This window comes from Myxocyprinus asiaticus, chromosome 15 (genome assembly GCF_019703515.2).
Source record: "Myxocyprinus asiaticus isolate MX2 ecotype Aquarium Trade chromosome 15, UBuf_Myxa_2, whole genome shotgun sequence".
NCBI lineage: Eukaryota > Metazoa > Chordata > Actinopteri > Cypriniformes > Catostomidae > Myxocyprinus > Myxocyprinus asiaticus.
In genome coordinates, this window is record NC_059358.1 from 26093980 (window position 1) to 26109010 (window position 15031).

The 15031-nt window shown below is 38.6% G+C and overlaps 1 protein-coding gene across 3 annotated transcripts in view; it reads left to right on the forward strand.

Moving 5' to 3' along the window:
• The window catches only part of LOC127452900 (SHC-transforming protein 1-like), a 57090-nt gene that overhangs the window by 8215 nt on the left and 33844 nt on the right, over positions 1 to 15031 (forward strand). Inside the window, exon 2 of one of the 3 annotated variants that reach the window (XM_051718764.1) lies at positions 8706 to 8746. The exons of the other annotated variants lie outside the window; for them this stretch is intronic. Within the exon in view, the coding sequence (XP_051574724.1) occupies positions 8735 to 8746 (12 nt within the window). The 5' untranslated portion in view covers positions 8706 to 8734. The remainder of the gene's footprint in view (positions 1 to 8705; positions 8747 to 15031) is intronic. 3 annotated transcript variants of the gene reach the window in all.

Here is a 15031-nt window from a genome sequence, read left to right on the forward strand (position 1 = left end):
GCTGCTGCTCAAATCCTGCACTTGTTTTCCAGCCAGCTAGGCATTTGGTAATGTGAGCTCACAGATGTTTTATTTAGTTGAGACTGAGAGTGATCCAGTTAAAATTTGTTGGGATCTTTAACCTACTTTGTGATCAATCTGTATGTTGTTGCTACGGATGTACAAAACTACAAACTTTCAGTGACAAATTGTCTCAAAACTGTAGTTGATTTCAGGGTCACCTGACCCCAATTGGGCACGTTTCTTTACAGGGTGTTTGCTAGGTTTGGGAACCGGTCAGAACTGTTTCGGTTACTTTAACAGTTCCTGAACTTGCAATTTTCTGCCAATGTGAACGTAACACCCTAAAATACTCTTGACTCATATTAGTTTTATTGATTTTTGCCTTTTATCATTAAAAAAGAAAGTTAAAGGCGACAGGGAACTGTTGAGGAGTGACTGTTAGAATAGGTGCTTTAGAGGTAAATAAATTAACGCTCCACAGGACGCAGGATCTGCTGAAGTTTTGTGAGGTTGGTTTATTACATCTGTTTAAACGTGATATGCACATATTTGCAGATGGTATATCCATATTAGTTTTATTGATATTTGCTTTTTTCTCATTAGACAAGACAGTTAAAAGTTACAGGGAACTGTTGAGGAGTGAGAGAGAGATTGCTTTTGGAGCTTCAATAATTTATGGACCAACAGAGCTAAAATATTCTTCTAAAAATCTTTGTGTTCTGCAGAAGAAAGTCATACACATCTGGGATGGCATGAGGGTGAGTATATGATAAAAGAATTTTCATTTTTGGGTGAACTATCTCTTTATGGCTTATGAGACTTCAGTCAGGTAGTGCAGTTACTGACTGGTTGTTTTATATGACAGTGAGTAGTTAAAGATACACATGAGTTTTGATGTAATCAGTGGAATTTTATAAAATAATTAGTATCATTATAATATAGTTAAAATCAGAATATAATTAGATCAGCATAAACATGCCTTTTCCAAGAATTGTACTTCATTTCTGATTTGTTATATCGGCTCTGTCGAAATCTGAATTGAGACTGCTGAGGGCAGTAAATATAATAAGAATTGCATTTATTATTTTAAAATAATTCTCCTTAAAAGTACTAAAATAATTAAGGAACTGAAATTGTTAAAAGGAATAGGAATCAGACTCATTCAATTCTGGATATTCCCCATCCTTAGCATTTATGTATAGCCTCTGATATATATATATATATATAATATCAGTGTATATAACACGTTTTTGCATTCTAAAATGGCTAGATGGAGCACAGTTAGAGGAATAGAACAGAACGCTGGGGTCTTGTGACATGTTTCTAAATGTTGGATTATGGACTAGTATAATAGTTGAACGTCTTTGTGCTGTGTTAAAAATGCAACGCAACACAGCTGGTAAAGATGAGGATATTTACTGTGCAAACTGTGTAACAGCTAAAGCAAATCGGCACATTTTTTTAAAGCACCACCATTTAAAACACCCAAACTTCAATCTCACTAGTTGACTAATCAGTTGTTGGCTAGCGGTTTTCTTTGACAATGAAGCATGAGGAAATCCAGCATTGTTTATGTTGTTCCTTTGATTTACCATAACGGTCCCTTAAAAGGATGAAAAGGGGTAGATAAAAAGAGGGAGCTTTGTGCAAACTAGCAGTTAATATGTACTCTTTAAGATTGTAAAATGGAAAAAAGTAACAATGAATGAGTTATTAATTTCTTTAGACTTTGTGGTTCATTTTGTGCTGCAAAAGAGGAATAGAGAGAGGAAATTGCTGTTTGAGGAAGCGGGCATTACTGTGTATGTATTTTTGCTGCAGACTGCTGTAATACTGGGAAAAGAGAGAAGGAGGGAGCATGGAGCAGACTAGTGGTCAACCGATATGGGTTTTTTAATGGCTGATGCCGATATCCATAGAGCAGGGTGACCGATAGGCCAATACAATGCTGATATATCACACAATTTAATATAGTAAATAACATAAAGATAAAATTGCTAAATAATGAATAAACTCTTATTTAGCACTATATTTACTCAATTTCACACTGAACTTTAACTTATAATAATAATATAAAATAATATTGTATTTTAAATGGTAGATACAGTTGTGCTCAAAAGTTTGCATACCCTTGGAGAATTGGAAATATATGCACTATTTTTAAAGAAAACACGAGTGAGCAGGCAAAACACATTTCTTTTATTTTTTTATGGGATTTATATTCAACTGTAGGTTATGACAGAATGGCACAACCATAAAACAAAACATGGCAAAAAAAAGAAAAAAATTTAATGAACCCTGTTCAAAAGTCTGCATACCCTTAGTTCTTATACTGTGTATTGCCCCCTTTAGCATCAATGACAGCATGCAGTCTTTTGTAATAGTTGTCTATGAGGCCCCAAATTCTTGCAGGTGGTATAGCTGCCCATTCGTCTTGGCCAAATGCCTCCAGGTCATGCAAAGTCTTTGGTTGTCTTGCATGAACCGCACGTTTGAGATCTCCCCAGAGTGGCTCGATGATATTAAGGTCAGGAGACCGTGATGGCCGCTCCAGAACCTTCACCTTTTTCTGCTGTAACCACTGGAGGGTCAACTTGGCCTTGTGCTTAGGGTCATTGTCGTGCTGGAAAGTCCAAGAGCGTCCCATGTGCAGTTTTCGTGCAGAAGAATGCAAATTGTCTGCCAGTATTTTCTGATAACATGCTGCATTCATCTTGCCATCAATTTGCACAAGATTCCCCGTGCCTTTAGAGCTCACACACCCCCAAAACTTTAGTGAGCCACCACCATGCTTCACAGTTGGGATGGTATTCTTTTCACTATAGGCCTTGTTGACCCCTCTCCAAACATAGCGCTTATGTTTGTGAACATAAAGCTCTATTTTGGTCTCGTCACTCCAAATTACAGTGTGCCAGAAGCTTTGAGGCCTGTCAAGGTGTTGTCGGGCATATTGTAACTGGGCTTTTTTGTGGCACTGGCGCAGTAAAGGCTTCTTTCTGGCAACTTGACCATGCAGCTCATTTTTGTTCGAGTATTGTCGTATTGTGCTCCTTGAAACAACCACACAGTCTTTTTTCAGAGCAGCCTGTATTTCTCCTGAGGTTATCTGTGGGTTTTTCTTTGTATCCCAAACAATTCTTCTGGCAGTTGTGGCTGAAATCTTTCTTGGTCTACCTGACCTTGGCTTGGTAACGAGATCCCCGAATTTTCCACTTTTAATAAGTGGTTGAACAGTACTGACTGGCATTTTCAAGGCTTTGGATATATTTTTATCTCCTTTTCCATCTTTATAAAATTCCATTACCTTGTTACGCAGGTCTTTTGACAGTTATTTTCTGCTCCCCATGGCTCAGTATCTAGCCTGCTTAGTGCATCCACATGAGAGCTAACAAACTCATTGGCTATTTAAAAAGCCACAGGTGTGGGAAATTAACCTTTAATTGCCATTTAAACCTGTGTGTGTCACCTTGTATGTCTGTAACAAGGCCAAACATTCAAGGGTATGTAAACTTTTGATCAGGGCCATTTGGGTGATTTCTGTTATCATTAAAAAGGAGCCAAACAACTATGTTATAATAAATGGCTTCATATGATCCTTAAATAAACACAGTTTTTTTTTTTTTTGTTTTTTTTTTTTTGCATGATCAGTCATATTTTCAAAATCAGTGCCAAAATTTCACAATTTCTGCCAGGGTATGCAAACTTTTTACAGCACAACTGTAGCAGTTTCTTCTGATTTCTGTTTAATCATCAAATTTTGCACATGAAGAAATTGTTAATATATAAGGAAGAAAGAAATAACAGCACACACAGTAGTTCAGCAACCATGGATGGCATGTTCGCATTAACAATCGCATTTTCGAAAAAAATACAGAATCAAACCGCATAGTGATTCGCCTCAGTCCGGGTGGCGGAGGACGAATCCCAGCTGCCTCCGCGTCTGAGACCGCCAACCCATGCATCTTTCTGGCTCCTGGAATACACGCTTCAGAGGAAGATATTAGATGAGCGCTTGTTGAGCGCGTTGCCATGGAGACATAGCGTGTGTGGAGGCTTCATGCCATCCACCGCGGCATCCACACCCAACTCACCACGCGCCCCACCGAGAACAAACCTCATTATAGCGACCACGAGGAGGTTACCTCATGTGACTCTACCCTCACCAGCAACTGGGCCATTTTGGTTGCTTGGGAGACCTGGCTGGAGTCACTCAGCACGCCCTGGATTCGAACTAGCGAACTCCAGGGGTGGTAGCCAGCGTCTTTTACCACTGAGCTACCCAGGCCCCCTCAGAGGAACTTTTGAACCTGATCCTGATCCTGAAGTTTTGATTCTGGCTCATGGAATACACGCTTCAGAGGAAGATATTAGATGAGCGCTCGACGGGAAGAAAACAATGGATTTTCACGAGGTTCGTGAATTACGTCTGTTTAAATTAGATATCTGCATATTTGCAGATGGTATATAATAGAAGTTTTATTGATATTTACCTTTTATCATTAGAAAAGAAAGTTAAAGGTGACAGGGAACTGTTGAGGATTGACTGTTAGAATACGTGCTTTAGAGGTAAATAAATGAACGTTCCACAGGATGTTGGATCTGCTGAAGTTGTGTGAGGTTGGGTTATTACATCTATTTAAACGAGATATGCACATATTTGCAGACGGTATATCATATTAGTTTTATTGATATTTGCCTTTTATCATTAAAAAAGAAAGTTAAAGGCAACAGGGAACTGTTGAGGAGTGACTGCTAGAATACGTGCTTTAGAGGTAAATAAATGAGCGCTCCACAGGACGCTGGATCTGCTGAAGTTTTGTGAGGTTGATTACATCTGTTTAAACGTGATATGCACATTTGCAGATGGTATATCATATTAGTTTTATTGATATTTGCCTTTTTCTCATGTTGAGGAGAGAGAGGGAGAACGAAACAAGTGAGCACTTTAACATTATGAGCTCAAACGCGTCTGCTGTGGCTCTGATATGCGGACTGTTTAAATAACACTGTGTTGCACACCGGTCTATTATTGTTGTAACACGATGGCACGTAACAACAGAATGAACTGTGACTGGTCGTTTGCATGTCTCGGACGCTTCACATGCAAGCAGGCGATTCTTAGCGGCATCAAGAAACAAATCGGCCAAACAGGAACATTTATCAGCTAATGTCGATAATTTAAAAAATGTGAATATCGGCCGATATATCAGCCTCGATGATATATTGGTCGACCACTAGAAGAGACTTAAAATAGAAAGCTCACATATTTGTTGTCTAGAAGCCTGAGTAAATGCTAATCTAATGTCAACTCAAAAAGGCACTTTTCCAAAATTGTATCCTTGTGCTTGTTCCCTATATATACTATTGCACAGGGTTTTGTGTGTGTGTGTGTGTGTGTGTGAGACGGTAAGAAATACAGCACAAGGGCCTATTGTGTGTGTTTTGTTTTTTTTTAAGTTTAGTTTACTAATATGTTGTTGTACCACCATTTCAGCTGAACATGTTAAGTTTGCTTTCTTGATTTATTGTAGTGCACACAAAACCTGCCTAGAACATTGGGGTTTTCTTTTCATGTTGTGTACTTGCCTAAGAGAATCAAAGATATCATGAGACCAATACGAAACCACATGTAAAAGTGTAAGAGCTCTTTTATGTTGTTTTATCTGCCTCTCTAACCTGCTGTTTTTTAACTTCTGTCACGAAACCAATGTGAGAATTGCAGTGTTCCTGAGATCCTTACATAGGTCACACCAGGGTTAGCTGTCTGTCAGTGGGAACTGTCAGTACATAAAGAGCAGTGATCCAGACTGTCAGAACTTTTAACTTGTAAAGATGAATAACTTATGTCTCTAGGCCTTCACCTTATCATTTATGACTAAGATATTGGGTTTCAGTCTGACACATTGCCCTGCAGTGCAATTCAGCTCACTCCTCAACTCAAACCTGTTATTATGGTCCATGCAGAAAAACACAGCCTACATCAAGTCTCTGTTTACTCCCAGACAGAGCAGTGCAAACTGTTACGGCTCGAGAGGTCAGACCATTCAAATATAATTTAAACACAATGTCTAGGGGTGAAAAAACTAGCCTGGTGTTCTGCCCGCAACCTCAATTTGTATCCATGGACTGCTCACGGAACGTCTGATGTGTTGCACACCAGAACGGCAATCGTTTTCTCAAAATGCAGGCTCCAATCTGATTGGCTGCCATTACACAATTTCCTGGTGTCAGGGTGCACAGGTTTTTATCAAGATTTTATTTGCAGGTTTCCAGGTTGCAATAATAAGCACTAAAAAAGATTGCAAGATTCATGGCATTGAATCATTGATATTTAAGAGTTTTGTTTGAGACTCTGTGTGGCAAGTATACAGGATCCTATACTGAAGACCTGTATATTCTTCTTTGCTGTCCGATTTCCGAGATCTGATTTCACATTTACTCCCTAAACGTAACATACAAAAGAAAGGCAATTATGTTTTGACCTGGCTATCTTTTAATCAGTTAAACTATATTAAACTTTTCAATTTTCTGTACACTAATTTAAAATGACATATTTGCTGGTGTGTGCCACTTCTGTTTGCTGGAAATTGAATATGATATTAAATCATTTTGAGTTATTGTAGTTATATGAGTCTGTCTGCCTTTTGTCCACTGCCCACATCTGCACATGGAGGTTACAGTGTGAATGTGATTTCAAAGTGCACCCACAATGCTTTTGAGATCCATTGCCTCCATAGTGAAGTATAATTGATAAGCAGAGAGCACATTGTTACCAAAGTAACACAGAAGTGTTCCAGAGTAGTTGCCATTGGTTACTGACTGCGGGAACAGTTCTATTCTTGGTGGTTGCTTCAAGAATGTTACCTACTCTGATCAAACTCCCAGCAGGCTGGAACATGTGCACCCTGCCACTGATTCAGTCTGCTTGTGTTTGCAAAGACTGGCAATCTAGAGCATACATGCCCATTTCCCATCCTGCCTTGTCATTACTCTCATTCCTTGGTTTGTCTGTGCTTGACCACTTCCACCGCAAACACACAGACATTCTTTAACATGCTGTTCTCAGTTTATTTTAGGGATGTGAAAAACTGCATATTTTCAGAATCGACTAATCACTGGATTGCTGGAACGACTAGTCAACTAATCGGCCTCAAGGAAGCCCTGTATAAATAGGCTGATTTCAAGAGACTAGGCGTGTTTTTTAAAAGTTAAATGCTGCGCCGCTACAGAATCTTCAGTGCCACAGCAAAATAAGTTGTGAGTTTGCAGTTTGAATGTAATGACATAAAAGAGCTCGTACTGCAAAACAACGGCAACACAGCATGCCTTTCAATTGTGTTGTGTTCGTTGGTTGCCCTTAAATACAAACGCACAGCATAGTTTGAGATAGGAACAAATGATTCTTATGATCCAGTTCTTTTATGAATCAATTCAAACCACTCATAAACTGACAAGTTATCGGTTTAAATCAATCTGATCAAAGGTGTAGATTTGGCTTGAACATTGGGGGGGGGTTGCGACGTGACATTTACCCATATTTTCATTGAGTTGTACTTGCTTGTTTTGATTAATGGGGGGGGGACCACCAATAAACACTTTAAAACAACGCTTGTTGCTTGATGCTCAAAAAGCAGTGCAAGATGCAACACATCAGCCAAATACATCTTTTTGAACGTGTATGTCTGTACTGGTGATGCTTTAAAGAGATCAAATTCAGGAGGCAACTTTTCTGAGAGAGTTTTACCATGTCAACTATCAGGTCAGGAGATACCTGCATTTGTATTACTTGAGTCTGAAGAAATATAAAGACATCATTATAGGTCTAAACTCCTGAAGAGAAATAGTCCAGTATATCATAGTAGTCTTAGCGTGCATGTGCCAACTGATTGTAAATGCATGCATAGTCATATGAAGAATACTTTGAAAGGCTAGCATTCGACTGTATGCAGACGCTAGTCACTTTGGATAAAAGCGTCTGCTAAATGAATAAATGTACTGTAAATGTAAATGGTAAGTGTTCGCATCAAAACCGCAGTATACTTTGGGCTTAAAGCGCAGCACACAAAAAAAACATAAAATGAAAAAAAAAATTTAGATTTAGATTTAGCTAAAAAATAAATTCAGATGTTTTAAAAATTGAAACAAAATAGTTGACCTCACTAATCGTCTAATTGGTTGTTGGATGACTAGTCGACCATTAAGACCCTTCCCTATTTTATTTGGTACATTTTAATTTTGAATACACCCTCTAATCTTGAATGCACCCCCTATGCATGGAGGTACTCATAATCAGACAATCAGTTTCAATTGCAGCCCCATTTACTTGTGTGTTGGCTCTAATGAGAGCAGTTTACTGTCACGTGATGTTTTTCCCCCAGGTGCTATAGGGAAGGGGGACTAATTTATAAAGTACTTTTTTCATAATCCCCATTTCAATCCTTGTATATACTTACATAAAATGTATACCTGAGAGATGCTTGTTGCTAAACAAGTAAGACTTTTTCTAATCAAGTGTTGTGTTTTAAAAAAATTTTTTTTTTACATAAGTATATTTTAGTTTTTTGGCAGTAAAAAACATCCTTTTTTCCTTACTTAATGATTTTGGCCCAGGGCTAATAAAAGGCTTGCTGTGATTGTTGGCTTTGCTGATATGTCATGTGATTGTCTGAACATGCTAATGTACGTTTACATGCACTTTCTAGGAAAACTGATACACAAAGCGTGTTTTCCGATGGAGTATGTGGTAAGCTTTCCAAGACACAGACACACACATATAGCCAAAGGCACGGAGGCTGATCATATATTACCAAACATCCTCACCTGACTGGTTTACTGTACACTTCTTCCACTTCTGATTTGCAAGTGGTAGCAGAAGCCAGTGGGTTAACTTAAAACTCTTCCTAATACCATTACTCAGTGGAGACCCAACACAGGAATTACACACTTTGTAACACATATGGATTCTTTGTCACCTAACGTTTAGGCCATATCTTACAGTAATTTGTCGGGCGTATTATTAAAGCAAGTGTAGCTATATTATTAAAGCATGAGGCGACATGCTTTACAAGCCTCAAATTGAATAATGCTGAATACAGTGTGTGTTATGTTGTTTATTATTTTATTAAGTGTTATAATAGGCTTTAATTATGTTCCCTTTTGCTTTTTGCATATTTTTATTTGAGTCAGTTCTTAAAGGAATTGTTCACCCATAAATTAACATTAACTAAAAATAATTTACCCACCATTACGTTTCAAAACCTGCGTAACTATCTTCTGTGTAACACAGGAGTTATTTATAGCAGAATGTCCAAGCTGCTCTTTTCGTTACAATTAAATTTGAGTCAAGCAAGATTTTCAGTGAAGAACGACTGAAATTTCAGTCTGTTCCTCACACAAAGCTATTGTGTGGCTTCAGAATTCTTGGAATAGAGTGCACAAGTATGGACTACTTTTATGATGCATTTTTTTTGTCATTTTTGGAGCTTGAAAGCCCCTGTCCCCATCCACTTTCATTGAATGGAAGAAAGCAGCTCAGACATCCTGCTAAATTTTTCCTTTGATATTCCATTGAAGATAATAAGTTGTACAGATTTGGAACAACATGAGGGTGAGTAAATGATGACAGAATGTTCTTTTTTGAGTAAACTATCCTTTTAAAATTTACGCAACACCAAATCTTGTCGCAAAGTTTTGTTAAAATGAGCCAGGTCAGAAGAGAGGAACTAGTCCAAGTGTTGCAGCAATGCAGTCTATGAATACCTTTTACTGCATTCCACACATGCATGCGTACGGCTGCTTTTACACAAAATTATGTTTCTGTAGGGAGTTGAAAATGTAGGTCATTAGATTTACCATGAAGCCTGGCTCTGCATCTCTCTTAATTGTTAACTCACTTCCTGTCTGTCTTATCTGAGATGCTTAGGAGTGGGCGGGACTCAAGGTAAAACACCTTCATATTGACCCTAATGAGAATCATCAGCCTCTATGCCTAGGGTTACACTCCCAACAGCACTAGGTGATGGGATGGGTGTCTGGATCTGTGTTTGGGTGCCACACGAGTGTATTCTCCTGTGTTTTTCATCACTATTTCTCATCTTTTCTTACTGTGGTGTGGATCTACCTTTTAATTCATCTGAGATCTATTTTTTTGTCATACTGTTATAATTAAAAAGTAGGGATGGGAATCATAGGGAATTTAGCAATTGTAATTCAGATTTCGATTTGCAGTTATGGTTTGAACACACTACTTAAGCCTATTTAAAGTTATATTTCAATGTAAATCATAAATTAAAAGAAATGCATGTTTCTTTCAAGTGTTTCTTAATTATGCATTGCTTAGTTGTTTTAAGTAGGGCCCTACTGAAATCTGTTTATTTTTTCCCAAATACTTTTTTCATTTATTATTATTATTATTATTATTATTATTCCAGAATTCCATGTTTTAACGTTTAATTTAATTTCATCATCAAAATGAGACTCAAAAAAGTAAAAAATAGAACAATTACTTTTCAACATACCATTGCATTTTTTAACAAACTTTTTTCAGTACAACTGCACTCTTGCTTGTGATATTTTGCTTAATAATAATAATAATAATAATAATAATAATAATAATTATTATTATTATTATTATTATTACAGTGAATATTACATTTTAAAATGCAGTTGTAATATATTTCTGTTGCAATTTCTTCAATTTCAGGCATCTAGCTTTTATATTGAATCGTGCTTTTGTTGACGTGAGCTTTTATTTTGACGTTTAGTTTGAATGAAGTTTCAATTCTCCAGATAAACTGTTCGCTACATGGCCCAGTGTGATCATAAATGTGTAAATGCTGTAATTTAATAATATAAATATATAGTCTACATGTGCTGCGCACTTCATAGTGTACTAGTGCTATGCTTTATCATCTCTTATACAATGCTTTCTCGATTTCAATGATTCTCAATGTCTGAATTTCCAGTGTATGAACGGTCGACTTCACACATTCATTTAAAGCATGCAGCTCATGTAGACTAAGACTGCAGCCTTTCGCGGTTTAATAATCACACTAGCACATACACCGATCAGCCACAACATTAAAACCATCTGCCTAATATTGTGTAGTTCCCCCTCGTGCCGCCAAAACAGTGCCAACCCGCATATCAGAATAGCATTGAGATGATATTCTTCTCGCCACAATTGTACAGAGCGGTTATCTGAGTTACCGTAGACTTTGTCAGTTTGAACCCATCTGGCCATTCTCTGTTGACCTCTCTCATCAACATGACATTTCCATCTGCAGAACTGCCACTCACTGGATGTTTTTTTGTTTTTGGCACCTGTGGCGGCGGGGGCGTGGTCGAGCATTCGTAGGGTTGCCAACTGTCCCGTATTAGACACGATGTCCTGTATTTCGACAGAAATTAAGATGTCCCATATGGGAAGCCTATTGTCCTGTATTTCAGCAGGAAGATGCTTGAGCGGGACCCCGATCAAATGGCGAAATGTCCCGTATTGAATCAACAATATGTTCAAATGGGCTCAAGTGTCCTGTATTTGTGTGACAAAAAGTTGGCAAGCCTAAGCATTCGTCCGGAGAGAGAGAAAGCGGTAAGTGTGCACACACCTGAGCGCTATAATGTTTAACACAGTCTCTTTCTGACTGGTAGCTCTCTCTCCAGTGCTTACTGCAATCAGAAACAGGTGTTAGACATTATAGCGCTCAGTTGTGTGCACCCTTACCGCTTTCTTTCTCTCCAGACGAATGCTCGACCACGCCCCCGCTGCCACAGCACCATTCTGAGTAAATTCTAAAGACTGTTGTGTGTGAAAATCTCAGGAGATCAGCAGTTACAGAAATACTCAAACAAGCCCATCTGGCACCAACAATAATCCATGCGAATATCTAATCAGCCAATCGTGTGGCAGCAATGCAGTGCATAAAATCACGCAGATATGGGTCAGTAGCTTCAGTTACCATCAACATCAACCATCAGAATGGGGAAAAAAAATTCTCAGTGATTTTGATTGTGGCATAATTGTTGGTGCCAGATGGGCTGGTTTGAGTATATCTGTAACTGTTGATCTCCTGGGATTTTCACGAACAACAGTCTCTAGAATTTACTCCGAATAGTGCCAAAAACAAAAAACATCCAGTGAGTGGCAGTTCTGTGGATGTAAATTCCTTGTTGATGAGAGAGGTCAACAGAGAATGGCCAGACTGGTTCGAACTGACAAAATCTACGGTAACTCTGATAACCGCTCTGTACAATTGTGTTGAGAAGAATAGCATCTCAGAATGCTATTCTGAGATGTGGGTTGGCACTGATTTGGCGGCACGAGGTGGACCTACACAATATTAGGCAGGTTTTAATGTTGTGGCTGATTGGTGTATCATGATTTTAGTTTGATTAATTGTGCATTTCAGTGTAAAAGGAGTAACAGAGCACATGCTCAAATAAGTGTGTGAGCTGAGCATTTGAAAGCAGTCGTGTGTCAGACAGCGCACTGGGACTGAATTAATCAGTACTCTGTACTACCAGTACTGGGAAAATGCTGGTATTGTGACATCTTTTTGATTTTAGTACCAACTTGGTACCGAAGTACTGGTACTTGTTACAACACTAGTGTAGATGTGCCCTCAATTCTTGAAGTTTGCTGTAACTTTCAGCCAGTGAGAATAATTTGGTTCCAGTATTATAATTTTTTTTTAAAATACTTTTTAATTTTTTTACTGGTTTTAAACAAGAGACGGTTCTCTGTTCCCAACCCTAATAAAGCATGTCTTTGTGTATGCCACAGTCTGGGATTGTTGTCTTTTCTCACTTGGTGTGGGTTCCTCTGGGGTTCTTGGGTTCATGATGAGGGATCTTATTTTCTTTTTTTTATTATTATTCTTGAAAGCTTGCTTTATGAATCAAAAAATCTTGAAATTGAACATTGTTTATTTTAGTTTTTGTTTAAATTAATAATTCACCCCAAAATAAAAATACTGTCATCATTTACTCGCCCTCATGTTGTTACAATCCTATATGACTTTCTTCCATGAACCACAAAAGAGGATGTTAGGCTGAAATGCAGCCTTGGTCACTATTCACTTACATTGCAACATTTTTTTTATATACACTGAAAGTGAATTGTGACTGAGACTGGCAGGGTAAATAATTACAAAATTTTCATTTTTGGGTAAACTATCCCTTTGAGGCTTCATTTTAAAATGTATACCCCTTGTTTGTTTGTTTTCAAATTCAAAAGCCAGTGTATTATCTGTAATTGAATCAGTGATCTTTTTGCAATAATCATGTTTGTGTTTATACATCCTGTTGTTATTGTCTCTTTGTCATTATTGTCTGCATTAATAGATTTCTTATGGTCATTGTCTAGCTGTGTCTCTTTCATATGTGTGCATGTATATGTTTTTTATATACTGTTTTGCATACTCTTCCTCTGTCTTTATCCCTACCCCTTCCCCTTTCTGCTCCGTGAGTGTGCGTGTATGTGTTCTTGCCAGACGTGCCTGTGCCTTAGAGCCAAGGAGCATGATGCAACCGTGTTGTTTAGGCTCAGATATTCCCTCCCTCCCGATGTTTCCAAAAGGCATTTCAGCACATAGTAACAGGGAAGAAGCTATAGGAAAACTGAATCAATGCACCTTTGCTGCATGCACCATCCCCTGTGACCTTACAGCACTTTCTCCCAGTGCACTCTGTGATTTGTAGTTCAGCTGAGTCTTGTTCTCAGTAACCCCATATTCAGGTCACTCGACTGAATGATTCACAAGCCTTGCCTCTAGATATATTTCTGCCACATTGATTTGGCAATTATTGCATGCTTTGGCTGGATGTGTAAGCATATATGCCTTGTTAGAGAAATTACTGCGCAGATAACCTTGAGGATGCACCGAATGACCTGCATTTTATTTTTTGCTAAGCAAGAGCGTTAGCCTATGGTAGTGTATTGATGTGGTTTAGTGTGGATGAGTCTTTAAGGGTTAGTTCACCCAAACAATGAAATTCTGACATAATTTACTCACCTTCATGTAATTTTAAACCCGTTATGACATACATTCATCCGTGGAACACAAAGGAAAAATTTAGAAGAATGTTGGCACTGCGCTTTCCCTTACAATCAACGTGAATGGTGACTGAGGCTTACACTCTGCATAAAATCTCCTTTTGTGTTCCACAGAAGAAAGTCATAGGGATTTGGAACAACATGAAGGTGAGTAAATTATGAGAGATTTTTTTTTTTTTTTGGGGTGAACCATCCCTTTAAGGTGTCAATGCAGGTCAGAAGTGAAGATGATGTGAAGATCAGGGGATGTCAGAAGGAGGAAGAGGGGAAGAGTAATGTACTGTAACCCCCCCTTCCCCCAACTCGCTTGCTCTTAAGTTACCATGGATGGAGCATTGAGGGCAGACTCCTCATCTGCTTTTTCCCTCCATCCATCCATCCATCCATAGATGCAATCATCCATTCCCCTCTTTTTCTGCCCCACATCATAAATGTGTGCATTAGAGAGAGAGAGAGAGAGATGCCTGGGCTGCTTGTGCATGCATGCACAATCTCATAAATGCATAAATGACTGACGCTGCAAGAAGAGCGCAAAAAGAAAGGGAGGGAGGGAAGCGGTAAGAGTGCAAAGGGAGATGGAAGCATCACTAGTATCATTGAGAAAGAGAGAGAGAGAGAGAGCGCGTGAGAAAGAGAGAGAGCGAGAGCACTAAACCAGACAGGCTGGAGAGGAGTATAAAGGACAGTCGACTGCATCACTCCTCACACACAGACGGAGGTGGAGAGAGGAGAATGAGAGACTGTGGGGAAAGGAGAGGAAAACAAAAGAAGACCACTGTGATATTCATCAGAAGTGAGGGAGGAAGACTGTGCTGCTAAACAAGGGAGGAAGGAGATCCAACGTGACTTTGTGATTTTAAATAGAGGAGAAGAAATGGATAAAAGAAAGAGCATGTTTTTTTTCTCTCAGGGAGGGGACTGAGCAAGAGAGCGAGCGAGTGAGGGAGACAGAGGAGTAGGTGGATTGTCTGG